This window comes from Juglans regia, chromosome 4 (genome assembly GCF_001411555.2).
Source record: "Juglans regia cultivar Chandler chromosome 4, Walnut 2.0, whole genome shotgun sequence".
Lineage (NCBI taxonomy): Eukaryota > Viridiplantae > Streptophyta > Magnoliopsida > Fagales > Juglandaceae > Juglans > Juglans regia.
This window is the reverse complement of record NC_049904.1, coordinates 27,784,483-27,810,998: the sequence shown is the minus strand read 5'-3', so window position 1 is coordinate 27,810,998 and position 26,516 is coordinate 27,784,483. Positions and strand designations below refer to the sequence as shown.

Genomic DNA, 26,516 nt, shown 5'->3' with positions numbered 1-26,516 from the left:
CTTCAACATCCAAACACAACCTAAGGCTTCGTTTGGAATCAAAAATCCTCTCAACTCATCTCAACTCATCATTACAATTTTTTCAAATCCCAATACAAAATATAATAAACAATTCAACTTTTTCAAATCCTAAAATAATAATAATAATAATAAATAATATTCTAACAATATTTTATTATCTCAACTCAACTCACTTCAACATCTAAACGCAACCTAAATTAAACAACAAATTTTCATAACCTCTTTACATTTTATACTTCACATTTTTTTTAATTTTTTATTTTATCAAATATTTATTATATAAATAATGAATAAAATTTTTGAAATAATTTTAAAAAAATAAACTCAAAAAAATATTAAAAATTTTAAAAAATGCGAAATATGGAGTGTGGAGTGTGGTGGAGATTGAATAACAAAACTCTAAATAAAATAGAAAAATAATTTGTATAAGTTATAAATTAATAAATCTCACACAAGCCATTAAAAAAAAGTGGACCTCACTTAAAATAAGCGTTAAAAGAATTTTTTTTTATTAGTGAAATCTATTTTTTTATAAAAAATCGAAATAAAATTTATTTATTTAAAATTTATATCTAACATTATAATACGGATGGTGACATGGTGTACAACATTCTCTAAACGCAATATCTTTTAAGACACTCTTAAAAGAAAGTTCAATGACATATTTAGATAATGAGATAAGATTAAAATTTTATTAATAATTATAAAATAGTTTGTGAAGTAAAATGGTTTGAATTCAGATTTTTTATTAAATGAAAAAAAAAATAAAATATCTTAAATTAAAAAATAATATTATAAAAAAAAAAAAAAAAGAATTTATCATCTTATATAAATCCAAACGAGCCAATAATGGCGGAGTAAGACAAATGACACATTGGGTAGGAAAAGTAGTTGATGGTAGAAATGAATGTGGTGGGTGTCTAACAAGTGGCAGAATCAGTGACATCTGTGGCGCATTGATTGCTTCTTCCAAAAAGACAAAATACACATTATATGAGAGCCGATTAATCGTCACACATTTTTGTGTAACATAAAGGCCTTGTTTGTAACTTCTAGCCGGTTCTCTTAGGCCATCTCTAGGGAATTTAAAAAAAATAATGTTATGTATAGTCGTTGAGTGCATAAATATCGTATAATTATTTTTAAAAAAATAAGATCTATTATTAAAAAATTAATTTCTTTTCATATGAATTCTGTATTTATTAATTTCTTTTCAAAATGACTATACGGCGCTTGCACACTCACGATTGCAAGTATCATTTCTCTTAAAAAAAAACAAGTCCTCTTTAATTTATATGCCCTAGATGTTTTTATCTTAAACACTTTCTATAACTTGGAAAGATATAAATTCAACACTGATCTCAAATATTAAATATCGATAGATTCATATGTTACGTCTGTCCCTCTTCAAATTATAAAAAAATGTTGAAAAAAAATTGTATTGAATTATCATTAGCATCTATATAACCCTCTTTTATTAATTATTCCATTTTTCCTATAATTGGGAGAGCAATGCTTGGTGAAGTTTGCATTCCCATGGAAGAGTTTGGTAGGCAGTGTGCACAAATAGGTGTGTCCCTGTAAATAGATAGATCCATTAAACTCTTTATAATTATAACGGTCTACTAATCAAACTCATTTTGCATCTATATTCACGTATGTAGTAGTGTTGTATTTGGAAATTTCTTAGTATCTTTATAAAAATAAATTTATAAATTGATATAATTTTATATAAGATTATAAAACAAATTTAATATAAAATATATCTAACGTCTCACGTCAATTCACGTTAATTTATATATATATTTTTAGAATATATTTTCTTTTAACTGTTCTTGGAAAATATTGCAAAGTTGCTCTAATGGTAATTGTAGCAAGGAGGAAGTGGAGATGGAGTGATCGACAGTTTTGAAAAATAATCTCACATTATCTGTGGATAAGATCTTGTGTATGTTTATAAGAAATGAGCAATCTTCTCTTGTAGAATCAGTTTTATGATATGAGTTAGGCTCATGAATTCTTTCATAGTATCAGAACTTGTCATAGGAAGAATGAGGATCTATACTACTTATCACATGACAAGGACCAGGAAAAATACTGATTTGCACGTGAGAGAGGATGTTGAGGAATAATCTCACATTGCCTATAGACAAAGTCTTGGACATGTTTATAAAGAATGAACAATCATCTCTTGTTGAACCAATTTTATTAGATGAGTTAGACCCATTAATTCTTTCATGATATCAGAATCTGTCACAAAATGAATGGAGTCCACACTAGTTATCTCGTGATAAAAATCAAGAAAAATATTGATCTGTATTTAAGAAATGATATTGAAGAATAATCTCACATTATCTATAAATAAAGTCTTAAAACATATTTAAAAAAAGTGAGCAGTCATCTCTTAAGAAATTAATTTTATGAGATAATTAGAGCCATAAATTTCTCCCAACTATTCCATCCCAACGTAATCCAAAAGTATACGAAGGAGATGCAGAAAATATTCTTGATGACGTAGGAGCCAGCCCGCTATTTTGTTTATGGGGGCCTAGGTGAGAATCTTGGCCCAAAAGACAAAAAGAGTCAACCGAACACAAAATGCTATGCCATATCATCGAATTAGCAAAAAATTGGCAGTACAAGCAAACCGGGGCGATAAGAACACCAGGCAGAGAAGAGAAAGTAAGGGAGGAAGCAAAAGAGGGAGAAAAATGGAGTGGTTTGCTTCAATACCAAAGGTGGAACTACACGCTCACCTCAATGGATCCATTAGAGACTCCACACTGCTGTAATCTCTCTCTGTTCTCTCTGTATCTGTCTATTCTTCGTGGCTAAAATGTTTAAGCTTTTGCTCTAGTTGCGGAGCTTAGTGCAATATGTTTCCATATACTGAGGTTTTCTTTTGCTACAGTGAACTTGCTAAAGATCTGGGTGAAAAGGGTGTCATAGTTTTCTCAGATGTGGAGCATGTAATCTTGAAAAGTATGCCCATTGCCCTTTATTCTAATTGTTTGGCGAGAAAACTTAGGAAAGAACAGAACTTGAACTTTTCTCTGTTCTTTTTTTTTTTTTTTTTGCACTATTTGGTACCCCTTGAAATGGAAAGCGCCAACTCAACTGTGCCAAGCACCGCCCAGTTGGCTTAGTCGAGTTGGGTTTCATTTCTAAGATACCAAGAAGTGTAAGATTATTATTTTTTTTCTTAGCCTCCTTTGTTTTAGTTGCTTGACTTTTCAGTTGTCTCACTTGAAACGGTTACCTTATATAATTATATTCTTGACACTGAAACTCTATATTCTTCAATTCAGATGACCGTTCTTTAACCGAGGTGTTCAAATTGTTTGACCTGATCCACATTATTACTACCGATCACGCAACCGTTAAAAGAATTACCAAAGAAGTATGACAACTTCCCTATGCATTCAAGACCTTCATTTCAATGCTTTTACATTGATATGTTTTTTTTTCCTTCGTTATTATCAGGTTATTGAAGATTTTGCCTCTGAAAATGTTGTATACCTGGAATTAAGAACGACTCCAAAGGTAATTAGATATATAAAAAAAACTCGCTAAATCTTGTGATATATTCCTGTAAATATGACAGGTACATATGATTAATTAAGAAAATCATGGATTTTGTTTTACACAGAGAAATGATTCAAAAGGAATGACTAAGCGCTCTTACATGGAAGCAGTAATGGAAGGTGTAAGGAATGTTAGTACAGTTGATGTGGTTTTTCCACATAACAATGTGGATGCTGGAAGTCATATAATATCTGTACCTGTAAATGATATGTGTAATGGAACAGCAAGAAAAAAGATATATGTTCGGCTCCTTTTGAGTATTGACCGTCGGGAGTCCACTGCAGCTGCAATGGAAACTGTATGTCTAGATATATTGTCTGTGACAATCTTGTTAAGCTGCGTTGTGACAGGCGGGTTTTTAACTGTATTTTTCACCTATTATAGGTTAAGCTTGCTCTGGAAATGAGAGATTTAGGAGTAGTTGGTATTGACCTATCTGGAAATCCTGTTGTGGGTGAATGGTACATATTCACACGTCGTTTAGGCAGAGTTTTCTCTGGTAGATTAGCAATTTAGCATTGTGTTTTATTGGTTACAAAAATCTCATCATCCAGTTCACTTTGTATCTGAGACAGGATCACATTTTTGCCGGCATTAAAGTTTGCTAGAGAACATGGTCTTGATATAACTCTTCACTGTGGAGAGGTATGTTTTCTTTCTGATGCTACATCTGTTACTTTTGTAGATACCCTGACTAGCTTATTTTCCTGACTTAGTGCATATAGGTACCTAATCCAAAAGAGATACAAGCAATGCTAGACTTTATTCCCCAGAGGGTTGGCCATGCCTGTTACTTTGGAGAGGATGATTGGAAGAAGTTGAAATCCTATAATATCCCGGTTAGTTGTCTGTGAAAGTTATTCTTATCTTGATGATGACCTTCACTGCCCTGGGATGGTAGGGAATATCTTCTTCTTGTGACTTCCGTGGGATGGATGCCATGGGAGAAGAGGCAAAAGCCTGATTAGTTTGATTATTTTGCCAGTGTAATTTGAAAGCACTTTGCAGATATTAATCGTATGAGATTAAATCAATGAGAGGTGAAACTTAAAAGAGTTCTAGTTGATGACCAGTCCGGATGTCTTTGGTTCATCATTATTTTTTTGGCAAAAAGGATTTTAAACTGATTATATCTTAAAAAAAATTGTATTTTTTTTAAATATATGTGAATAAAACTCACTCATATGAGATCGAGCCAGTGGTCTCACCCTCCATCTCCCTATGGATAGAGGGGATGCCATTTGATTCAAAGATCATTGTCAAATTTGATGGTCTTCAATCATTGGGCTGGCTAACTTATTTAGTCTATGTGTCTGTTCAATTTTTTCAGGTTGAAATTTGTCTGACTTCCAACATCACGACTGCATCAGTTTCCTCACTAGATGTTCACCATTTTGGTTAGGTCTTCTCTTCTGCTTCTTGTTTAAATTAAAGATTTAAAACCAAAAGCAAAACTAAGCCGACTAAAAATGCACACTTGACTACCTCTTCTGGATAAACCTTATTCTTAAGTAATTAAAGCATCTGTACTACTTTGCTACGATAGACTTGAAATCTCTGTTGTAACACTGCATTCAACTATGCAGCTGACCTGTACAAGGCAAAACATCCACTAGTCCTCTGCACTGATGATTCTGGGGTGTTCTCCACCAGTCTTTCCAAAGAGTATAATCTTGCTGCTGCTGCATATGGTAGGTATTATTAATGTAGTGGTGCTGGTAAAGAGAGTTCGATTGAATAGCTATCATTACTGAACGATTTTTTTTTCATTTATTAACTACCCAGGTCTTGGAAAGAGAGAAATGTTTGAGCTGGCAAGAAATGCAATTGAATTTTTATTTGAAAATGATGAAGTTAAGCAAGATTTGAGAAGCATTTTCGATTTGGCAGCTAAGAAGCTGGATTTGTGATTACATTGCAGTTGGGGGCATATTTACAACCTGGTGATGTGGGTAGCGAGGTATTAGAACTCTTTTATTCAGTTTAAGCTGTAAAGACGATTAATTTGTAGCTGGATTTAGACTAGCTGTTCTTTGAAGGTTTCTTAGCTTGGTCTGTCAAGCAGTTGTTCCTTGTCTCTGGATGATTTCTCAGATATTTAATGGGATCATGAGTAGCTGTATGATTAACATGCAACTCAGTGACCAAGAAGTGCCATGCATCTATAGGGTCAAGATGCTTAAAAGAATGAATGATCTTAATTATTTTTTTTTAACTCATGCTGTGAAATGATCTCAAGGAGTAACGTTTGGTGCTCTTCCAGAAAAATCAAATTTCATCAGAAAAAGCTGGAAGTTGGAATGATAAAATTTTCCTAATGCATTAGTAGTCAGCATGGCAACCAATGATGTGTTTCGAAATGAGCAAACTCGCAGAAGTCAAAAGAGAAGCGTTAAATCTATACTGAGATTTTACACAATGATGATGAAGTCTAATGTTTTTTTTTTTTTTCTTTTTAAAGGAGGATGGAACCTCCAAAATTTTATCAACTTTCACTAGAAGAAAATTTTTAAATAAACAATTCAATCCACCTTAACAAAAAAGTCAACCTCACCCAACCAACAGACAAAAACATAAAATCAAAAATAAAAAATCTAACATTTCACCATCTACGTGTAACATAAGTTGTGTTCATTTTGACCAATATATACAAGCCTCTTAAAGATCGTGGAAGTTGAGAAACATCCATGAACAAATTATCCTCTCCCAACGTATCACACCTAGCCAAAGCATCCACTACTTTATTCCCTTCTCTACATAAGTAATTGATAGAGAAGTCAAAACCTTCCAACAAGCCCATCAACTAATTCCAACAATTCCAAAGATACCACACTGTACAGTCTCTATCCACAAGCCAGGAAACCACCACCAAAGAATCACACTAAATCAATTAAAAAATGACCCAACTGTCGACAAATCTTTATTCCCTCTATAACTGCCTGAATAGCTTCGTTATTGGAACATGTACAAAGATGATGAGAAAAAGCAAAGACAAGATTCCCTACATGATCCCGTAAGATACCCCCTCCTCCACCAGGCCCTGGGTTGTCAAGACTACTACTATCTAGATTCAATTTTAACCTCCATGGCTCATTTTCAACCAACAGACATTTTGCACCTTCATAGTTCTCTGTTCCACAATCGAAACCTCCATATTTTGAAGCACACGTAAGTCCCTTTACGAAAATCTTTTTCCCTGGAAATTCTGCTTGCAAGAACCTGCACCCAGTGCTTGATCGAGCTCCAAACCTCCAACAAGTTTTCGTCTCTGCCTTCCATCCTTGCCGCACAGGGTCTAAACCAAAGTCTCCATACCACAATGCAAGGAATTAAACCCATTGATGTCCTAAGTTGTGACTACCTAAATGCTCTATTAAACCAAACCTAGACCCTCTCTCGCCAACTCTGTTGAGCTACAAACGGGATCCCCACCTCTTCCGAAACCTTCTTCTAGACGGCCATGGCAAACTCCCCTTTACAAAGCACATGCTCCAAGTTTTCCACATGCCCCGCCATACAACAATTACAACAAGATATTAACGAAATCCCCAACTTACGTACCTGCACATCCACACTTAAGCACTTAAAAGCCACTTTCCACATGCATATAGAGATCTTTTTCGGCAACAGATTATTCCATACCCACTTTGCCCAAGCAAACCTCAGCATTTTAATTCTAATAAAATCCTATGCTGACTTTGTTGAGAAATTCTCGTCCTTCTCTACTAATCAGATTAATACGTCCTTCACATCTCTTAACGCACCAACCTTAACCACCACATCGCTAATCTTCTACGCCCTCAATAGCAACTGTAGTTTCTCCACATCTCACCGATCATTAACAACAAGCTCTTGAAGTCTAATGTTCAATTTTTCAATCACTTCCACCCATTCACATAAAGGGCCATGGCCCAGAAAATTATCAATTCAGAGCGAAAGGTTACCCTCTCGAACCTTCTATCTTGAATTTTGCAGTAGCTCAAGCAACCCCTCAATGATTTTCTTCCCAAACGTCGAACATGTATTGCCATCAACACTCAAAGAGATATGCCCATGTTTAATATATTTTGCCCGAAAGAACCTTGCCTATAATGAATTATGTGTCAATAACTGCCACCCAAACTTCAAAAACAAAGATCTATGCACTTTTACAAGGTCTCGCACCCCAATTCACTCTTCCTCCAGTAGAACACACATCTTCTTCCATGATTTTCATTTCCTCTTACTTCTGCCATTTTTAGCAAAACTCAAATCGCAAGTTCAAAAAAAAAAAAAAAGAGAGAGAGAGAGAGAACATGAAAGTATGATTATAATTCGTAAAATTAAATTTATACCCTAAAAAAAAATAATGTTAGATATAATTTTACAGTGTGTAAGTCTCACATACTCCATTTAAAAAAAAAACGGCTCCATCAATAGAAAAGGGTGTTCTAAAGAAATGACGATTACTAAGAAGTTAAGGGAAACTATGATAATATACTTTTTTTTTCTTTTCTTTTCTTTTTTTTTTTATACTTACAAATCAATGCGAATTGAGGCTAGGAGTTTAATTTCAAATTTAGCAAAACTCAAATCGTAAGTTCAAAAAAACAGTAAAAGAGGAGAGAACACGAAAGTATGATTATAATTCGTAAAATTAAATCTATACCCTAAAAAAATAATATTAGATGCAGTTTTAGAGTGTGCAAGTCTCACATACTCCATTTGAAAAAAATAGCTCCGTCATTAGAAAAATTAATTTTTATGTAAGTCTCAAATTTATCCAATTTTTTAAAAAAAAAATATGCGAAACTTACATACTTAAAACTGCAAATATAATTTCTCCTAAAAAACCACAAATAAAAAGGATCTCTCTTATTTTTCAATGGAATATAATAAAGGGTTGTGATTGTAGTCGATGCCAGTAGTGATCTCTTTTGTTCTTTTCTATCTTTGATGTTATTATGAGTGATATTAGTGCCTAATAATCTAAAATTTTACTTTTTGACACACAATAAGATCTTACATATAAATTTTTATTTTTAAGATATTACTAAATCATGATCTTTTTTATATAATAATATGAGTGGAAAACTGTTAGATCTCATTGATAGCTCAAAGACATACAGAAATCCAAAGAGAATAATGTTGGAATTTTTTAATAAATAGTATTTTTCAATAACGTTTCTTTTCAGAGATGTTCATTACCAACGTTTTTTTTTTAAGAGGCCATTAACGTTTGTACCGTTATTTTACGTTTGAACTTTTTCTTCTTTATTTTTATCAACTAAATTCTTATCACTCTTAGTTAATGGTCCTATAAACTTCTGTAGTCGGTTTTTTCTTTTAAGTTGGTAATGAATGAGTTGCCGTTTCTTGAAAAAAAACGTTAATCTAGTTTTCCTTAAATTTGTTCTTTTAATTCATCATTCATTGCAGCATTACCGAGTCTATTTCTTTTCATGAATGAATGTGCCGGTTCTTAGTGTATATTGAATTGCTTAAATTGAGGTTGGCGTCTGTCGATAGTCTATTATTATTATTTTTAGCGTGGTGCTGTTTTATCTGTACAACATAGAGAAAATCTCTAAAGAGACTAAAAAGGGATTGTACTTAGATAATTTTGAGAGTATTTCTAGATAAAAGAGATGTATTCTTTTGAGTGGAGTTTTAGACTCAACCACTTATACAGAGTAAACTTGAGTCATACGAAGATCAGTTAGACTGTTGTATCCTAGAAGAGTCAAGTCAAGAGGAGTTCTATTGCACTGGTTAATTTGAGACTTTGTATACCCAGAGTGTTTGAGTCTCTTTAAAGAGAGCGAGATTTTTGCGCCTTAGTCCAAACTGATTTCGTTTTAATTTTAATTTAATTATACTTTTTATTATATTATTTTGTATTTTACCAACAAATAAAAACAAAAATCAGCATGAGTTTAAAAGGGGATAAAGTCTTCTTTTAAATTGGATTGGATGAATTTTTCAATCTAAATTATGAGAATTCTCACTTGTCATGTATCATTTCAGAACTTAAGAGAGATTTTTATTTTTATAAAAGTATTTGAATTGGTCCATTGTTAACTCTTTCTCTATGAAAACATTTTTCTTCACTAGTATAACACCATTAGATTTGCCCTTTATATATATTTTTTAAAGAATAACAGTCAACTTATGACAAGTTCTCGATCAGGTCTCTCTATTTCAAATAAATTGGGTCATAAATAGATTACACAAAAATAATCTTACAAATTAACGTTACTTGATATCGTTCGTCAATTATAAAGTTACTTTTATTGTAAAATCGATCTAACAGATTAGATAAAACCACATTAATTTATGAGATTATTTTTATGTAATTCATTTATGGATGTAGTAATACTGAGCATATTCCTTGGGACCTGATTTTTCTGTTTGGATGGGTTTTATTTGCTTTGGATTGTTGCTAATTACATTGTATTAGGGGTTGCCCTTAGCCTCTACTGCTTGCTTTCGGTTATACTGCCCGGCAATATATATACTAAAAGCTGAGTATTGTAAGAATGATTTAGGAATGATATAGAACTTTTCTCTAAATCTCTTCCATCTTCTGTCATACAAAAGTGTTCCCCTTGAAGTGAACTATTTGTTGGTGCAAAGGAGCTGTAAAACAGAAAATAGTGAGATAAATGTTTGCTTCAAAGTGAGTTACAATGTCGCTTTTCTTAAAACAATATTGACCCCCACCAATAACGGTATGCACACTGGTTACAAGTGAGTTTGTCTCCAATATACAATGAAATCTAAAACAAGTTTGTTTGTCTAACTGCGTTATGTACATATGAAATTAGACCTCGAATATCCTCAGATTTTGCTATTTAACCAAGAGATTAAAAATATATTATCTACTGAATGAATAGTTTCTAATAACAAGTTTTTAAGAAATGAACACTTTTGAGAGAGAGAATTTTGAAATTGCCTTCTTTGTTTCTGTCATTCAATGATACTATAATTCGTACGCCAATGGATCTATATATAAAAGGTCAAAAGATGTGAATTAAAGGTTGTAACTTTTCAAAATCTAATCCAAATAGGTATATTTATTGTTCATGTTACCAAGTGTCATAAAGGTTGGACTTGGTCCAACAATCACCTTGCTTCCCAGCCAAACAGCTCGCATGGGTTCGAACTGACTAGTGCGACTTTAGGCATTTTATTTGCCAAGAGTTGTGCCTTTGTGCACTAGGCGTTATGCACCTACACACGTTGCAGCCTTTCGCGCATGAATGCCTTGGTGCTAGGCCGCATGCCATGGTCTGTGTGGAGCAGGCTCTCCATAAATCAATAAAAGTCCCTCATTTGAAGGAGGTGTGGCTCGAACCCAGTCTCATGGATAAACCTAGAGCCTCAATACCAAAATACTATTAAGTCTCATAAACTTTCTATTTCTTCTCTCTTTCTAAAATAATTCACAACTTTCAAAAATAAATCATCAAAATATTATTAATAATAAATATAGTATATATTATTTTGAAAATATTTCCAACACTATTATCTGTATAGTTTTTATCAACAGTTGTGGTGTGTTCCATTCAAAGTTTGGTGGTCTAGCAAGGAGGGGAGAATTACGTCTTTCTTTCTTCTATTTTTTTTATGTTATTTTAAATAATTTATAAAAAATTTAATTTAATTGAATTTTCTAAAAAAAATAAATAGTTTTTTATGTGGTAGTTCATGAAATTACAACGTGGTAACTTGGTTCAAAACTTATCGCAACACAATGCGTTATTTCAAAATAGAAAACTACCACTCCTATTGAGATGTCCACCGACTAGAGCTGTACAAAAACCGCCACACTAGCCATCATCAATGTGAACTGGTCAAAATTGATAGAGAACTGGTCGGTGGGCAACAGAAAATTAAGAAAACCGACGTCGGCATGTTTGGTCCCCGTTTGAACCTGTTCCAAATCACTAAACCGGCCGATTATATATATATATATATATATATATATTATACGTAAATGTTTTAGTTCTAATGTTTATGGAAAAAAAAAATTATATGAAACGGCGCCGTTTTGAATAAGGATGAATAACCCCGCCCCCTCCCTCCTCCTCTTCTTCTTCTTCTCTCTTCTTCTTATTTCTTTTGAATCTCTCTCCTCTCTCACACAACCCCGCAACGCCACACCCTCCGCTCCCCCTCCTCCTTTGTAGTTCTATTGACGGGAAATCGAAGAACTAACCAGAATCACGTCGACACCAAGGCTGCCAGTTTGTTCCCCTAATCGGGTGGTTCTAAACATTTGAAAAATACGTCGGTGTAGCGTCGGTTTTGGACCGAAATCACACCGACGACGTCGATTTTCACCCCCACCACCGACATCTTGTACCAATTTGTTTTTTTTATTATTATTATGGACGCAGCTATTTGCCACCCAGATTTAACCGTTGGGTGTGCCCTCTAGTGTAAATTACATTTTTTTTATTTTTCTTTTTCACAATTTTTAAACATGTTTAAATATTTTTAAAAAATAAAAAATACACCAATGCACTAATAATTACTTTCTTAACCTTCAAGCAAAAAGAAAAAAAAATTAAATACATAAACGGTTAAAATGAGGGGATAAATCCATGAGACATACTATCATTTTCTTTTTATTATTATTTTCTACTTAATAATTAAGAAAATATTTTTTAATGAGTTTGTGTCTTTTTAAATGTTTAAGGGGTTTAAAAAATATTTGAACAAAACCAAAAAAAAATTACATACTCGGTGGGCCACTCTCGTAGCATGATCCTTCAAAATAAGATGTGCAGTAGTTAAATCTCGAGTAATGTTATATACAATTATAAAGTATATAAACGTGTCGCGTAATCTCTTTAAAAAAGAGTGAGATTCATTATTAAAAAAATAATATTTTATCACATGAGTTTTATATTTACTTAATTTTTTAAAAAAATTGCATAAAATCTACGCACTCCACGATTACAAATATTCTGTTAAATCTCAACCTAACTAAAATAAAAAGTAATGACCAAGTTTTCTTGTGGGAAAAAGAAAAGAAGTAAAATCAATACGACGCCGCTTCACAAACCATCCCCCAAGTAACAGCAATACAGATTACAGACCTTCTGTTTGTTTCCGTTGCAAACTTCAACATCGGCGTTTCTCTCCCGCCATTGATCTCATCGTCTTCCTCTCAAATTCCTCGCCCTAATTTCCATTCCTAGGATTGAGAATTTAATTTTTTTTTTCTCACAGACATAGAAATGTCATCGCGATGTTATGTTAGTATTTCCCAAATGCCACTCCCTCTCAATTCGCAGCCATCGAATCAGACCGTCAGGAACAGTGGAATCCCTAATCTAGGATATTATTAACAACAATGTCTTGGGGATTGGGCTGGAAGCGACCCTCTGAGACCTTCCACCTCAGGCTGAACTACGGCAATGAAGAGTCTCAGGAGAATCCTGACCGTACGTCGTCGGCATCTTCGTCAAGCTCGTCTTCTTCGTCTTCGGCATCGATCATGTCGCAAGATCAAGAGCTAGGGTTTCGGATCGAATTGGACTGGTCTGCCGCGGATGACGAGGATCAGGTGGCTTTGAGGCTCCAGTCGCAGCTGATGGTGGTGCTGCCGATGCCACAGGACGCAGTGGAAGTGGAGTTAAGGCCGGAGGAGGAGGAGGCAGTGGGGGAGCCAAATGTGAGGGTGGAGATGAGGGTGGTGCAGAGGAGGGAGGATCTAAGGTCCGTGACGATGACTAAGTCGGCCGGGTCGGGGCAGCAGAACGATGGGACCGGGGTGTTAACGCGCTTGTTAAGGTCGAATCTCGCCCCGCTGATGCCGGGGGTTGCCGACGGTGTCTCCGACTGTGGTGAGCATTGGAAGAGCGTCACTGTGCTCAGTCTCTGTGGTTGCGGCTTGTCGGTGAGTTCTAAGCGGGAATATCAATTTCTGTTCTTTTTATTTTTCGCCGCACTGATCGTTCGCACGAGATGATTTCATATACTTAGGGTGCAAGGAAAAAAAACAAAAACAAAATAAAAACCGGCTTCCGCTCAACTGGCTTACATGATCTATATGGCTTATGGGTTACATGAGCTATATGGCTTATATGGCTCTAATCAATCTGAGATCGTTATTGACTCGAGCTTGACTGAAAATTAGAGATGGAGCTCGGAGCTCATAGAGCTGAACTTGAGCTAATCAAAACACGAACACGAACTCGAGCTGAGTTGAGTTATTTTTCGCCCTTTATTCATATTCTTTAACGAGCTCAAGCCAAGTTGTTTATCGAGCATTGCTCGTGCTCTTTTAAAATAATTCTATTTATTTTGAATGAAATTAATTATATGTAACTACAGACCATAGACCAATTATAAGCATTTTAATTATGTTAGTAGTAAAAAGTATCTGTAACTCATTCTGTTATCTCTCTCATTAAGTGAATTGGCAATATGGAATTAAGTTCTTGTTTAATATTTAAACTTTGGTGCAACTGTAATTGGTTGGTGCTAGATACTGTCTGCTCTTAATTGCTCTTGCCTATTTTTATGATCAATAAAATTTTGTTTACCGATAAAAATAATACCTTCTTAATTGAATCATTATGCTTCTAGTAATAGTAACTGAACAAAACACAGACTGCATAATTTAGAGAGTAACATTTTCAAATTAAAAGGTGGCAAATGTTGCGGAGGTCAACCTGTATAATTTTGGCCCATATTGGTTTGTTGGGCTGGGACGGTCATTCAAGTTAAGCATATTACAACCTATGTGTTGTCTACTATTGACAGGCATTCCCTATAGAGGTAACTCGTTTGCCTCATCTTGAGAAGCTTTTCTTTGATAACAACAAGCTCACACTTTTGCCACCGGAGCTTGGTGAGCTGAAAAGCTTAAAAGTGCTTAGGGTTGATTACAACATGCTGGTTTCAGTACCTGGTAAGCATGTAATTATTTTGTATATCTAACTAGTATCCTTTAATGACTTGTTTAATTATGTTGTTTGCATGTTGAATATACAAAATTAACCCATGCTTATAGAGGTCAAGCTAGTAACGATGGAGCTTTCCATTTGTCTGTTTTTGGTTGGAATTCTAAGCAGTGGAACTAAGACAATGTGTTGGACTGGTGGAATTATCATTGGAGCATAACAAGCTTGTTCGGCCTCTCCTTGACTTCAGGTCATTTTATAACTAATTCAGCATTTTTAGTCTATTCTTTGTTCTACTTTCTAGTCCACAAAGGTGGTGAAGTCCAAAATTTTTCTACATTAGTGTTTTATTATTATTATTATTATTACTATTATTATTATTATTACTACTACTACTTTTATGTTAGGGCAATGGCCGAGTTACAGGTTCTAAGGCTCTTCGGTAATCCTCTTGAATTTCTTCCTGCAATTTTGCCATTGCACAAACTTCGCCATTTGTCTCTTGCAAATATCAGAATTGTAGCTGATGAAAATTTAAGATCAGTGCACGTGCAAATAGAGGTACTGATGATACAGATCTAATGGCAGTTTTTCACTTTATCTTTTGAGTGTAGATAACATGTGGAGTTGAATATATATATCTTCTTTTGGTAATTGCAGATGGAAAACAGTTCTTATTTTGTTGCATCTAGACATAAGCTAAGTGCCTTCTTCTCTCTTATATTCCGTTTTTCTTCTTGTCATCACCCTTTACTTGCATCTGCACTAGCAAAGATAATGCAAGACCAAGGAAACCGGGTAGTTGTTGGTAAAGATGAGAATGCAGTGCGTCAGCTTATAAGTATGATCAGCAGTGACAACCATCATGTGGTATGTATGATAGTTCTTGCTCTTGTAAGTACAATATTATTTGTTTATGTTCCTATTTTGGGTAATAATTGCTTCCAACAGGTTGAACAAGCATGCTCCGCTCTTTCGGCTCTTGCTGCTGATGTTTCTGTCACAATGCATTTGATGAGAGCTGATATCATGCAACCCATTGAAACAGTGCTGAAATCTGTTGGTCAGGAAGAAGTACTATCGGTATTGCAAGTCATGGTGAAGTTAGCTTTTGCATCTGACACTGTAGCTCAGAAGATGTTGACGAAGGATGTATTGAAATCCTTAAAATTTTTATGTGCCAATAAAAACCCTGAGGCAAGTTCTCTACTTCTCATAATATATTGGGTCTAATTGGTTCCATTCTATTGCATGGTGAAGTAATATTTAAGGTTTATCTTTAATTAGATACAAAGGTTGGCTTTGTTAGCAGTTGGAAATTTGGCTTTCTGTTTGGAGAACCGTCGTATTCTGGTAACTTCTGAAAGTTTGCGGGAACTGCTCTTACGTTTGACAGCTGCCCCTGAACCACGTGTGAATAAAGCTGCAGCTCGTGCTTTGGCAATTCTTGGTTTGTTTCTTGATCTAGGTTATTTCTGTTTTGATCTTGTTTAACCTGATAGATCTTTTGTTGTCTCCTTTTAGGGGAGAATGAAAATCTACGACGTGCGATAAATGGTAGACCAATAGCAAAGCAAGGACTACGCATCCTCTCAATGGATGGTGGTGGCATGAAAGGTATGGCAACCGTGCAGATTCTTAAAGAAATTGAGAAGGGAACTGGAAAGCGGATACATGAGATGTTTGACCTTATATGTGGAACATCAACGGGTGGCATGCTTGCTGTTGCCCTTGGTGTCAAGCTAATGACCTTGGAACAGTGTGAAGAAATATACAAAAACCTTGGTGAGTATGCTAAAGTCAGAAACATAGTACACATGATTTTTTTTACTTGTTCTGCAAATTATTTATCTCATTGAATTTTTGGAATCTTAGGAAAACTCGTCTTTGCTGATCCTGTGCCAAAGGACAATGAAGCTGCAACTTGGATTGAAAAGTTGGATCAACTTTATAAGAGTTCATCACAGAGTTTTAGAGTGGTTGTACATGGATCAAAAGTATGGATTACTTCTCTCATTTGTGCTCTTTTTACATATATATTTTCATTGAATACATTTTTTCTTCCTTTGTTCCTCATAAGTTTCCTGATAATAAAAAATTCTTATAAAAAAAGGTTTCCTGATATTATTGTTATGTGGTTATTGTTATGTGGAGGTGTGCATAGGCTAATCGTTCTTGAAAGAAAAATAATATCCTTCAGATTGTCTTTTGCTTTGACAAGATATTTTCTACTTTCTGGGTGGGGAGGGCAATGGAGAATGACTTAACAACAAAAATACTTCAGAAAGTTGCTAACTCTCTAAATAATTTGCACCTTGTATTATAACTGTGATTGTTTTTCATGAAGCACCTGTGATTCTCATGAGTTTGGAATTTTACTCGATGAAGGAAAGTCATTATTTTATACAAGCAAGTCCACTGCTTATATTTTAAAACAAAAGTTTTTTGTTTTATCTTTACCGCTCCCTGTTCATTAGTAAAAGACACTAACACATTATCTTGCAGCACAGTGCAGATCAGTTTCAGAGGTTGTTAAAGGAAATATGTGCGGATGATGATGGGGACCTTCTAATAGAGTCTGCAGTGAAAAACATTCCCAAAGTATTTGTTGTATCAACCTTGGTGAGCGTTGTACCGGCTCAGCCTTTTATATTTCGCAATTATCAGGTTTGATACAAAGAGTTCCTGTTGTTATTACATTTGGACATATTATTACTTTTTTATCTTTTGCAATGCATCATAGAATTATGTTGCATAGGTATACTACAGTTGTGGTAATTATGATAACTGTCGGTGGTTCCGGTTTTGTTTGTGGTAATTTCTCTGAATAATCTTTTTTCCTCTCAAATTGCAGTATCCTGCTGGAACACTAGAGGTGCCTCTTGCAATCTCAGAAAGTTCAGGAATTACTATGCAAGGATTGCCTCCTACAGATGGTCAAGTTGGCTATAAGCGCAGTGCTTTTATTGGAAGTTGTAAGCACAAAGTATGGCAAGCTATAAGAGCATCTTCTGCTGCTCCATATTATCTTGATGATTTCTCAGATGGTATTCTTCACCTGTACTGTAATTGTTTAAATTGGATCATCCTTTGGCTGTTGTCACCATTTTTCTCGACTACGTTCAGCATGGTAGGCATTTTCCCTTTTTCTCGTTCTATTGTCTCTTGATCATAGAATTTTTCCTGCTAATTTCCGTAGATGTGCTACGCTGGCAAGATGGTGCAATAGTGGCAAACAATCCTACCATTTTTTCCATAAGAGAAGCCCGACTTCTTTGGCCTGACACAAGAATTGGCTGCTTAGTTTCCATTGGCTGTGGTTCGGTTCCAACGAAGGTAAATGCTCACAGCTTCCTTTTTGTTTTTAAGGGCCCGTTATAAAACTCCTACTTTATTGGTTAAATCTTAACTTTTTCAAAGTAGTCATAATAATTTGCTGAACTTGAAAAAGGGAGAATATTTTACAGAGTATTCATTCTCGGGATGTCTTAAATCCAAACCCAAACATGGCCCAGATCTCCATGTTTCTTTTACAGTCCCTGATAGTGAGAACCTGAACTTGACAACCCATGCTCTCTTGGCAATTCATCATGAATGCATAATTTATTTTTGGTAAGTCAATTGATGCATAAAATTTAGGGGGATGAGGACTACTGTTATGTTATCTCAGAAGTACTAGGTTTTCCTGATATCTTCCGGTGTATACAGAGTAGTCATCTCTCTCTCTCTCTCTCTCTCTCTCACTCACTCACTCTCTCTCTCTCGGGGTAAAGACATTGAAAAAAATAGTCAGTAGAAACTATGTTGAAACATTGTCAAAGAATTACAGGGATTGTGAAGTTGCTTTCATGTGAATCCTAGTGATTGGTCTCTAAAATCTCTGCTGTTGCAGGTGCGGAAAGGTGGTTGGCGTTATCTGGATACCGGGCAAGTGTTGATTGAGAGTGCATGCTCTGTAGATCGGGTAGAGGAAGCTTTAAGCACATTGCTGCCTATGCTCCCTGAAATACAATATTTTCGATTTAATCCAGGTACAGTGATGACTTTGGAATTCTATATAAGCTAAAAAGGGTAGGCTTGTAAGTGGGCTTGGTGTGACTAGAGCCTCGGTTGGCTTAGTCATTTAGGTGAGGTTTGGATAATGAATTGAGATAAGATGAGTTGAGATAAAAGTTAAAAGTTGAATAAAATATTATTAGAATATTATTTTTTAATATTATTATTGTTTTGAAATTTGAAATTTTTGAATTTTTTATTGTATTTTGTATGAAAATTTGAGAAAGTTGTAATGATTAAATGAGATGAGTTGAGATGAGTTGAAACCATCTTTATATCCAAACCTAGCCTTATAGAATAAGCCAAGCTCAAGCCATATCTGACTCAAGCTCATTTGTTCACGAGCCTCTATGGAATGGTAATTTTGTAGCACTTGCAGCTAGATGTCTGTATTGAGAAGCTTGTTATGTCTGCTGGGTCCTTGGTCTACATATTAGTCTATTGATTTGAATTAACACGAGAAAGAAAATGAAAAAAGACATGTTGTGCAGTCTTTTATTAGAGTAATGCTACATGCAGTCGTAGAATGCGTAAGCGCCATGCAATTGTTTTGAAAAAGAGTGAGATCCACTATTAAATTTTTTATTTTTCATGTGATTTTAGTATTAACTCACTTTTTCCAAAGAGATTGAGCGGTGTTTGCACACTCCACGACTGCAAATATCAATTCTTTTTTTGTTATATCCTTTCCAGACCCCATAGATATTTAGAGGTCATCAGCTGAGAGTTGACACTTGGGTTCACAGTGATCATTTTTGTGAGCATCCCTAACTTGCCTCTTGAGCTGAGCCATAAAAGCTAGTGATTCTGTAAGTGTATTCTGAGCACACATGAGCTAGAATTTTATGGCTTTTAGTTGAGTTGGAACTGAGCTTGAGCTCTCTCAATTTTCACTGAGCTGAGCTTGACCTGTCAGGTACCCAGGACTGCTCTGGTGCAGCCTATACATGAATGTAAAAGATCTCCTTTGTTCGATTCCTTAAATAGTCTTTTAATGAAATCTGTGTATCTCAAGTCAGTATTCTACATGGTCTGGTCTTCCTCACAGTTGATGAACGTTGTGATATGGAACTGGATGAGACTGATCCAGCTGTCTGGCTGAAGTTGGAAGCCGCAGTTGAGAAATACATCCAAAATAATTCTCAAACCTTTAAGAAGGTCTGTGAGAGACTGCTTCTTCCTTACCAAAATGATGAGAAATGGTCAGAGAATATGAGAACTCAGCATTACCCCAAGGCGAAGGGGTCTAGTGTAGGTACTAGTGCTGCTATTTCTATTATTGGTTTTGGTAGGAAATTGTCTTGTTACTTGTTTCTCTGGACCTTAACTTCTTCTGGTCTTCTACTGTGCTAGATGTCAGTGGACCTTCTCTGGGGTGGAGGCATAATGTACTACTTGTTGAAGCTTCACATAATCCAGATTCAGGCAGAACTGTGTGCCATGCTCGAGCACTCGAGTCATTTTGCTCCCGCACTGGAATACGGCTATCCCTTATTCAAGGGATTTCAGGGATAGTGAAGACTGCGCCAGCAGCAACATTTCAAACACCATTTGCATCACCTCTGTCCACTGGAAGCTTCCCATCAAGCCCATTTCTTTACAGTCCTGATTTTGGCCCACAGAGGCTTGGCAGAATTGATGTGGTCCCACATTTAAGCTTGGATGGTGAATCTGGAAAGGCAGCTGCATCACCCCCAATATCTCCTCCAGGGCCCAGAAAGCTTTCTTTACCAGTTCGATCACTGCATGAGAAATTGCAGAACTCACCACAAGTGGGCATCATACATTTGTCCCTTCAAAATGACTCTTTTGGCTCAATATTAAGGTAAACAAGCCCCTGTTGTTTCAGTTGCCATTTTGTGCTTGTTGACATTGCTTGAGTCTATTATTCCTAATCTGCTGGTTACTTATTGCTCTAGTTGGCAGAATGATGTCTTTGTGGTGGCTGAACCTGGAGAGCTTGCAGATAAATTTGTGCAGTGTGTTAAATTGAACTTGTTTTCAGTTATGTGGAGACGTCGCAAAAAGGAGGCATCACTTCTTAGCAATATTTCAACTGTTGCTGATTTGGTTGCATTAAGACCGCAGTTCCAAATTGGAAGCATTGTACATCGTTATATAGGGCGGCAAACCCAAGTAGGTGCCTCTTAATTTTCTTTCTCGGTATTTTCTTATGTTACTAGTTGGAACTTGTCAAAATATTGAATTTGGTCTGATCTCTGTTTGACATTTTTGAAGGTTATGGAAAATGACCAAGAGATTGGGGCATATATGTTTCGTAGAACAGTCCCTTCTACGCACTTAACTCCTGGTGACATTCGTTGGATGGTATGTTCTTGGCCATCACTTACTCCCAAATAGTTTCCCCTTTTCTTCTAAATCATGTGGAGCTTTAGAAGGTATTATTCTTCCAATGATCATAGTACCAAGTACTTATTGGCAAGCTCTTATACGATCAAAACTGATATGTCGGAATTTCTTTTTTTCCATTTTTTTTGTCGGGGAACCTCTCCAAGGCAGGGCCCTTCGGACCCACCCCTGCAGAGTAAATCCCGATCCCATGCACCGCACCCTCGAAAGTTTCCCTATACAGAACTAGTTAAATCTCTGGCTTTTCAACAGGAGATGTCGCCCCAAATGATTGTTTACACCCATGAGGTGTTGAACCTTGGACCTTGAAGGGAGTGATACCCCAAGACCAAAGCCTTCACCACTTGGGCCAACCCTTTGGGGTTATATGTCGGAATTTCTTTTTAACAATTAACATATTAGTAACATGAATCCCTCTAATATAAAGATCCAAGGAAAGCACAAGTTACATATTTGCTTATACTCCAAAAGGATTAGGCAAAGTTACTGTAAGAGCTATTTGGAGTTATTATAAGCTGAACCACCTAGTAAATAACTAATACGGGAATTGGCTCATATCGCACTGTAGTGCCCAAGTGCTGATGGTGTTACTAGGCCTGCTCTAATACCATTTGTAATGGTTGAAAGAAAACGCTAGCCATATTCATGGTCATACTCCAAAGGACTAGACAAGGTTACAATTGGAGCTATTTGGAACATTATAAATCTAATTCCACATAATAAGTAACCGTTGTGGGACTTGAAATCTACATAACATTCATAATTCACTCACTCAACGTGGATTTTGAGGTGTTACACTCTAAGGTCTGCACCTCCATTGCTCCTACCTGTTGTCCTCCTTGCTTAGCCTGACATTTCAGTTATTGCTGCTGGGTTAGCTGTTGGTCTTGCTTCTTTTGGACCTGGGGTTGGTCAAGATACTATTGCAGGCCAACTGTAGAAGTAACCGTGAGACAGCCCAAGGCAAACTAACTACAATCCTTTGGAAACCAGAGAGAATGATTTATTCTAGTTGTGGAACTTTATGAAATCTGTGCACTTGGCTTGCCTATTTACTTGATTCAGTAAAATATTATTTTACTTGTAAAAAAAAGTAGTCTTGGATGTGGTCCTTCATATCATTGCAACAGCAAAATTATGTGTAAATGGGCTGCTTATGGTGTTGTATGCTGTGCTTCGTTATTACTCTATTAGGTCTTTGCTGGGCTTATAAACAAGATCTAGAGAGTTTTTGCTTTGACTTAAAAGGGGAAGTGACAGATAGAAAGGTGGTAGTTCACTAATAGGAATAACGCAGTTCACATTGTCAAATCTCATATTTTTACATAAAAAGTGTTGAGATGCGATACAAAGGTGTTGATTTTGAGTATTATCCCTCGAAAAAAAAAAAAACCGAAAACAAAAACAAAAACAAAGAATTAAGTTTCAAGTCTCTTCATTTCCTGTACTTCGCTTATAATCTTTGTGGACACTCCCTTCTGCCTGGAGAGAGAATTGCTCCTTGAAGGCACATTGCTTGTTGTTTGAAGTGCTCTCTTTTATATAGCTCTGCAAATGTTGCTCTAATGTAGTCAAATGAAGTTTTGCTCTTACCTATAAAAAAAAAAAGTTGCTCTAATATTCCTCTTTTTCATTGATGTGGCCAATGCTTTTGTCTTGAATAATTGTAGGTTGGAACTTGGAGGGATAGGATCATAATTTGCACGGGAACATATGGGCTTAATCCAACTCTGATTAAGGCCTTTCTTGACTCTGGTGCTAAAGCTGTTGTATGTTCTTCCACCGAACCCCCTGAAACGCAGCTGACAAACTTTCATGGATCAGGGGAGTTTAATATTTTTGAAAATGTCAAGTTTGAGATTGGGGAGGATGAGGTTGAAGATGAAGAAGCTGAACCTGCCAGTCCAATGAGTGACCCTGAGAAAATTGGAGACCGTTCCACTTGTTGGGATGAAGATGAGGAGGAACTGTCACAGTTTGTCTGTGAATTGTATGACTCGTTGTTCCGGGATGGTTCGAGTGTTGATGTTGCTCTGAAACATGCTCTAGCCTCCCATCGAAGATTAAGGTATTCATGTCATCTTCCCAGTAGACAATAGTTTGTTAACCAAATATCATACATATAAATAAAAATTCATTGTCAACATAAGAGAAAATAAAACAAGAATGAGCACAGGAGCATGCGGAATATACTGTAGACGTATACGAGAAAATAAGAATTTTGAGGCTTAAGAAAAGCTTTCTTGTCTGTAACTGATTTTTTCATGAAGGTGAGTATTACATTCTTCATTTTGAACGGTACAGACCATATGTAGACAGTATGGGATTGAGTTCCCGCAATTTCTTTTAACTCATTTTTGTGCAAGCCTTTGATCTCTTATTTCAAATGGTCATGATTTCAATGATGCAATGCGATTTTTTTAGAAGAAATAATGTGTCAGACAATGGTATCACAATCAGAGCGTACCTAACTGATTCCTCGTTTGCTTTTACAATTCCTTTCAACTCATTTCATCTCATCTAATCATTACAATTTTTTTAAATTTTCATACAAAATAAAATAAACAATTCAACTTTTTCAAATTTCAAAACAGAAAATAATATTAAAAAAATATATTTTAATAATATTTTATTCTAACTTTTAACTTTAATTTCATCTCATCTATAAAAACAAACAAGACTAGTTAACAAATGAGCGTCTATTTCAAGGAATCTAAAGCACATTGACATAACCAATGGCTTCCTTGGCCTTAAATAATGGTGTCTCATTTAACTTTTTTTGACTTTAGATTGCAATCTTGAACACAATGGGACCTATTCAAAAGGCAAAAGAATGGAAGAGATATATCAACAACAGTTGGACCCCCATACTTAACAAGCACTCAAGCAAGACAACGAAATCAGAAAGGAAAAGAAGCAGTAAGAGAGAAGAAGTTTACCAAACACATATGATGACTAAAGAATCAAAAGCACAAGGAATTTTAATTTTGTCAATACATGATGGCTTAGCACAGAACAGAGTATAAACATTCAGAAAACTTGCCTCATTCGCACCAGAGAAATTATCAATCATTAACAAAAGTATACAGCCCCAAAGGTTGCTCAAAACAAAAAACTTGATTGCATGGTCGAAGAAGTCAAAAGTGTAAAAGATTTATCCGGAGAATACGCATGCTTTCATTGCAATGTCCCTACATAGAAATTCAATTATGCAAAATTTCATGCTGTCCACTTGGTTAAAGATAAAGCAGTTTAACGAGTGTCTGTTTGGGGGATTAAAGCGGAGATGCTCCAACTATATTCAAAGCAATTCCCGACCTTGATAAAGACCAAGGACCCAACTTTCTTCATCCACAAGCCTTCATAATATACCTTACAAAATGCAGTATAAAGCTAGTACCAATTCCACCAAGTTTCCTGAGAAAATGGCTGCAATTGCTCCAGTTTCGATAGGCACACGGGGCACCGTCGGATCACTTGTCAGAAAGGAAATTGAGTATTTCGGGAAGCTCGAAATAGACCCATGTGGAAGCTCACAAAAACCTCAGGGACAGATTGTCGACATGGCTTCCACCAGCGGTCACTCCAGGCCTAGTTTCTGGCTCTTGCTAATGACATGGAAAAGGAAGAAGGGGAGAAGAGCCACTGGTTCTCACCTGCCAAACATGTGTTCTGTTGTTGAAGTTGCAGAAAGGAATCGGCTGAACAGAATTCCTGGTTACAATTACAGAACCCTCAAGAATAACTTGCACATTTAGATGATGCTCCCAAGCTTTCTGAGCCAGTTTGTTCTATGGCTCAACAATGCCTTTTTCCTATGATGATAAGATTACTCTTGTCAGGTTCCCCTATGTTGTGCATAAGGATCCATTATGCAGCTTTTTTTTAACATTGTGCTGTTTCTGGTGCTTCCCGATTGCTTCATCCTATAATAATCTTCGTAATTCTGCTTTCTTTGAGAAATACCTTGGAGTTGGGGGACACAGAATTCAGCAGTCTCTTTCTCCATCTCTCAGCCGAAACTTCTCACACAAGAAAGAAGGATTGATCAATGAAGATAAAAGTCTGTGAACTTCTAATACATAATTGACACTACAGTCTACTCTTGTACTTATTTGATCTGTACAATGTTTTCATGTACCCGAAAAAGAAAGACAAATAGAAGTAGAGATTTTCTTTTAGTTGTATTTTATTTGGATGAATCTGTAATACCTTTCTCATCATTTCTCAGCTTATCTATATACTCAGAGTGATTACAACATCACCCATCAATCGTCTAGGAGACGTGTTGCAGCAACTGCTAGAGCTTGATAGAGGCCCTTAACATGGAACTTTCCTCTTAGCATAGGGTCAGTCATTAATTTGAACTTTTTTCTGTGCTTAAACAGTGGCTTTGCCTGCAGGTGAAAATGAGCATTACATGTTTATCAAGCTCTTGTTCAACAACGAACTACCTCAAAAGCCTAAGAACTGCAAGGATCTTGACATTTCATTCAACATTCAAAATACAAGCACACGTGTGTGTGTATGTGTGTGAGAGTTGATAGAGGCTGTTCTTGCAGAAACGGGCGTCATGTACTTGTGACAGACGTTCATCATTCTCCCCAAAACCCCTACAAAAAAACACAGAAGAGAAATGGTGGGTTTCCGGTCCTTGAAGTGAAATGGTGGTTTCGATAACAATGGCTTCCACTGCAGCATATGGAGCGCAACACGTGCAGAAAAGATCTGCCATGATCAGTAGGAAATCTTAATTTGGATCTCTAGTTTGCAAAGAACTAATGAAAGTTGAAACACCATCAGGTCTGGGATATTTTGATGGGCAGAAGCGTTTAAAGATAAGAAGTAGTAATGGTGGCATTAAGCTTGTGGTGTCTCCACACAGAAGACGGCCGGGATCAAGGAGTTAAAACTTTTCCATAAGGACATCTTTTACAAGTTTCACATCTGTCGAAGATGATCACAACCGTTGGAAATGCAAGCAAGCTGCAAGCCGAAGTTGGCAAAACTTGGTCAAGCTGTGAGGAGTGATTGCAAACTCCCTTTGAAGCCATCCAGTTAAACTATATTTCTATCGAACTTTTATATAAATCCTGACCAGACGGGCAGCAAGAGTTAAGACTTTTCGGTTTAAAGTTGCTGCATCCCTGAATCTTCCATTATTAAGAATTATTAGCAAGTGAGCAAGGGTGCAAACAGTTTTGATGGCCACATCTTATGGTAAAAGTCGATCATTTACCTTCTCTGTATGATGTATTTATATTGTACTAGTTCGAAATTAACCAACTAAAAGGTATGTGTTTGCATGGTGCATTGTATCACCTCAGCACTTGTTTAAGCTGGCTACCGATAGAGAAGCATTTATTTGAAGGAAAATACTTTAACAACAAATGGATTATACAAAAGTAAACTTACAAACTAATGTGGCTTGATGTGGTATATTAGATTGTAAAGTTACTTTTATTATAAAGTAGATATAATAGATTCCATGAAGTCACGTCAGTTTGTGGATTTATTTTGTATAATCTCTTCATATTTGTAGCAGTTCTCTTCTTTGAAACCCAGATAGTGTGCCTGGTGTTAAAA

The 26,516-nt window shown here is 35.9% G+C and overlaps 2 protein-coding genes across 8 annotated transcripts; both read left to right on the top strand.

The window, feature by feature from the left end:
- Positions 1–2,639: 2,639 nt before the first annotated feature.
- On the top strand, positions 2,640–5,819 carry LOC109000894 (N6-mAMP deaminase). The gene is made up of 11 exons (XM_018977933.2): positions 2,640–2,809; positions 2,933–3,003; positions 3,330–3,421; positions 3,505–3,564; positions 3,671–3,904; positions 3,991–4,067; positions 4,182–4,251; positions 4,332–4,445; positions 4,937–5,003; positions 5,193–5,297; positions 5,392–5,819. Exons 1-11 carry the CDS (start codon positions 2,733–2,735, stop codon positions 5,514–5,516), a joined length of 1,092 nt encoding a protein of 363 aa, XP_018833478.1. The 5' UTR covers positions 2,640–2,732; the 3' UTR covers positions 5,517–5,819.
- A 6,872-nt stretch (positions 5,820–12,691) lies between these two features.
- LOC108983039 (phospholipase A I-like) lies at positions 12,692–26,298 on the top strand. Of its 7 annotated transcripts, none has more exons than XM_035689614.1 (19): positions 12,692–13,495; positions 14,365–14,512; positions 14,676–14,754; positions 14,912–15,065; positions 15,165–15,374; positions 15,456–15,701; positions 15,792–15,954; positions 16,029–16,289; positions 16,380–16,501; positions 17,010–17,171; positions 17,359–17,551; positions 17,704–17,840; positions 18,397–18,535; positions 19,609–19,815; positions 19,914–20,385; positions 20,480–20,696; positions 20,799–20,888; positions 22,601–22,998; positions 25,334–26,298. In XM_035689614.1, exons 1-19 carry the CDS (start codon positions 12,950–12,952, stop codon positions 25,335–25,337), a joined length of 3,948 nt encoding a protein of 1,315 aa, XP_035545507.1. In that variant the 5' UTR covers positions 12,692–12,949; the 3' UTR covers positions 25,338–26,298. The 7 variants fall into 7 exon arrangements, with proteins under 7 accessions (XP_035545507.1, XP_035545506.1, XP_035545508.1 ...); XM_035689613.1 differs by having other exon boundaries at positions 23,720–26,298; XM_035689615.1 differs by lacking the exon at positions 25,334–26,298 and having other exon boundaries at positions 17,010–17,126; positions 22,601–23,347.
- The last annotated feature ends 218 nt before the right edge of the window (positions 26,299–26,516 follow it).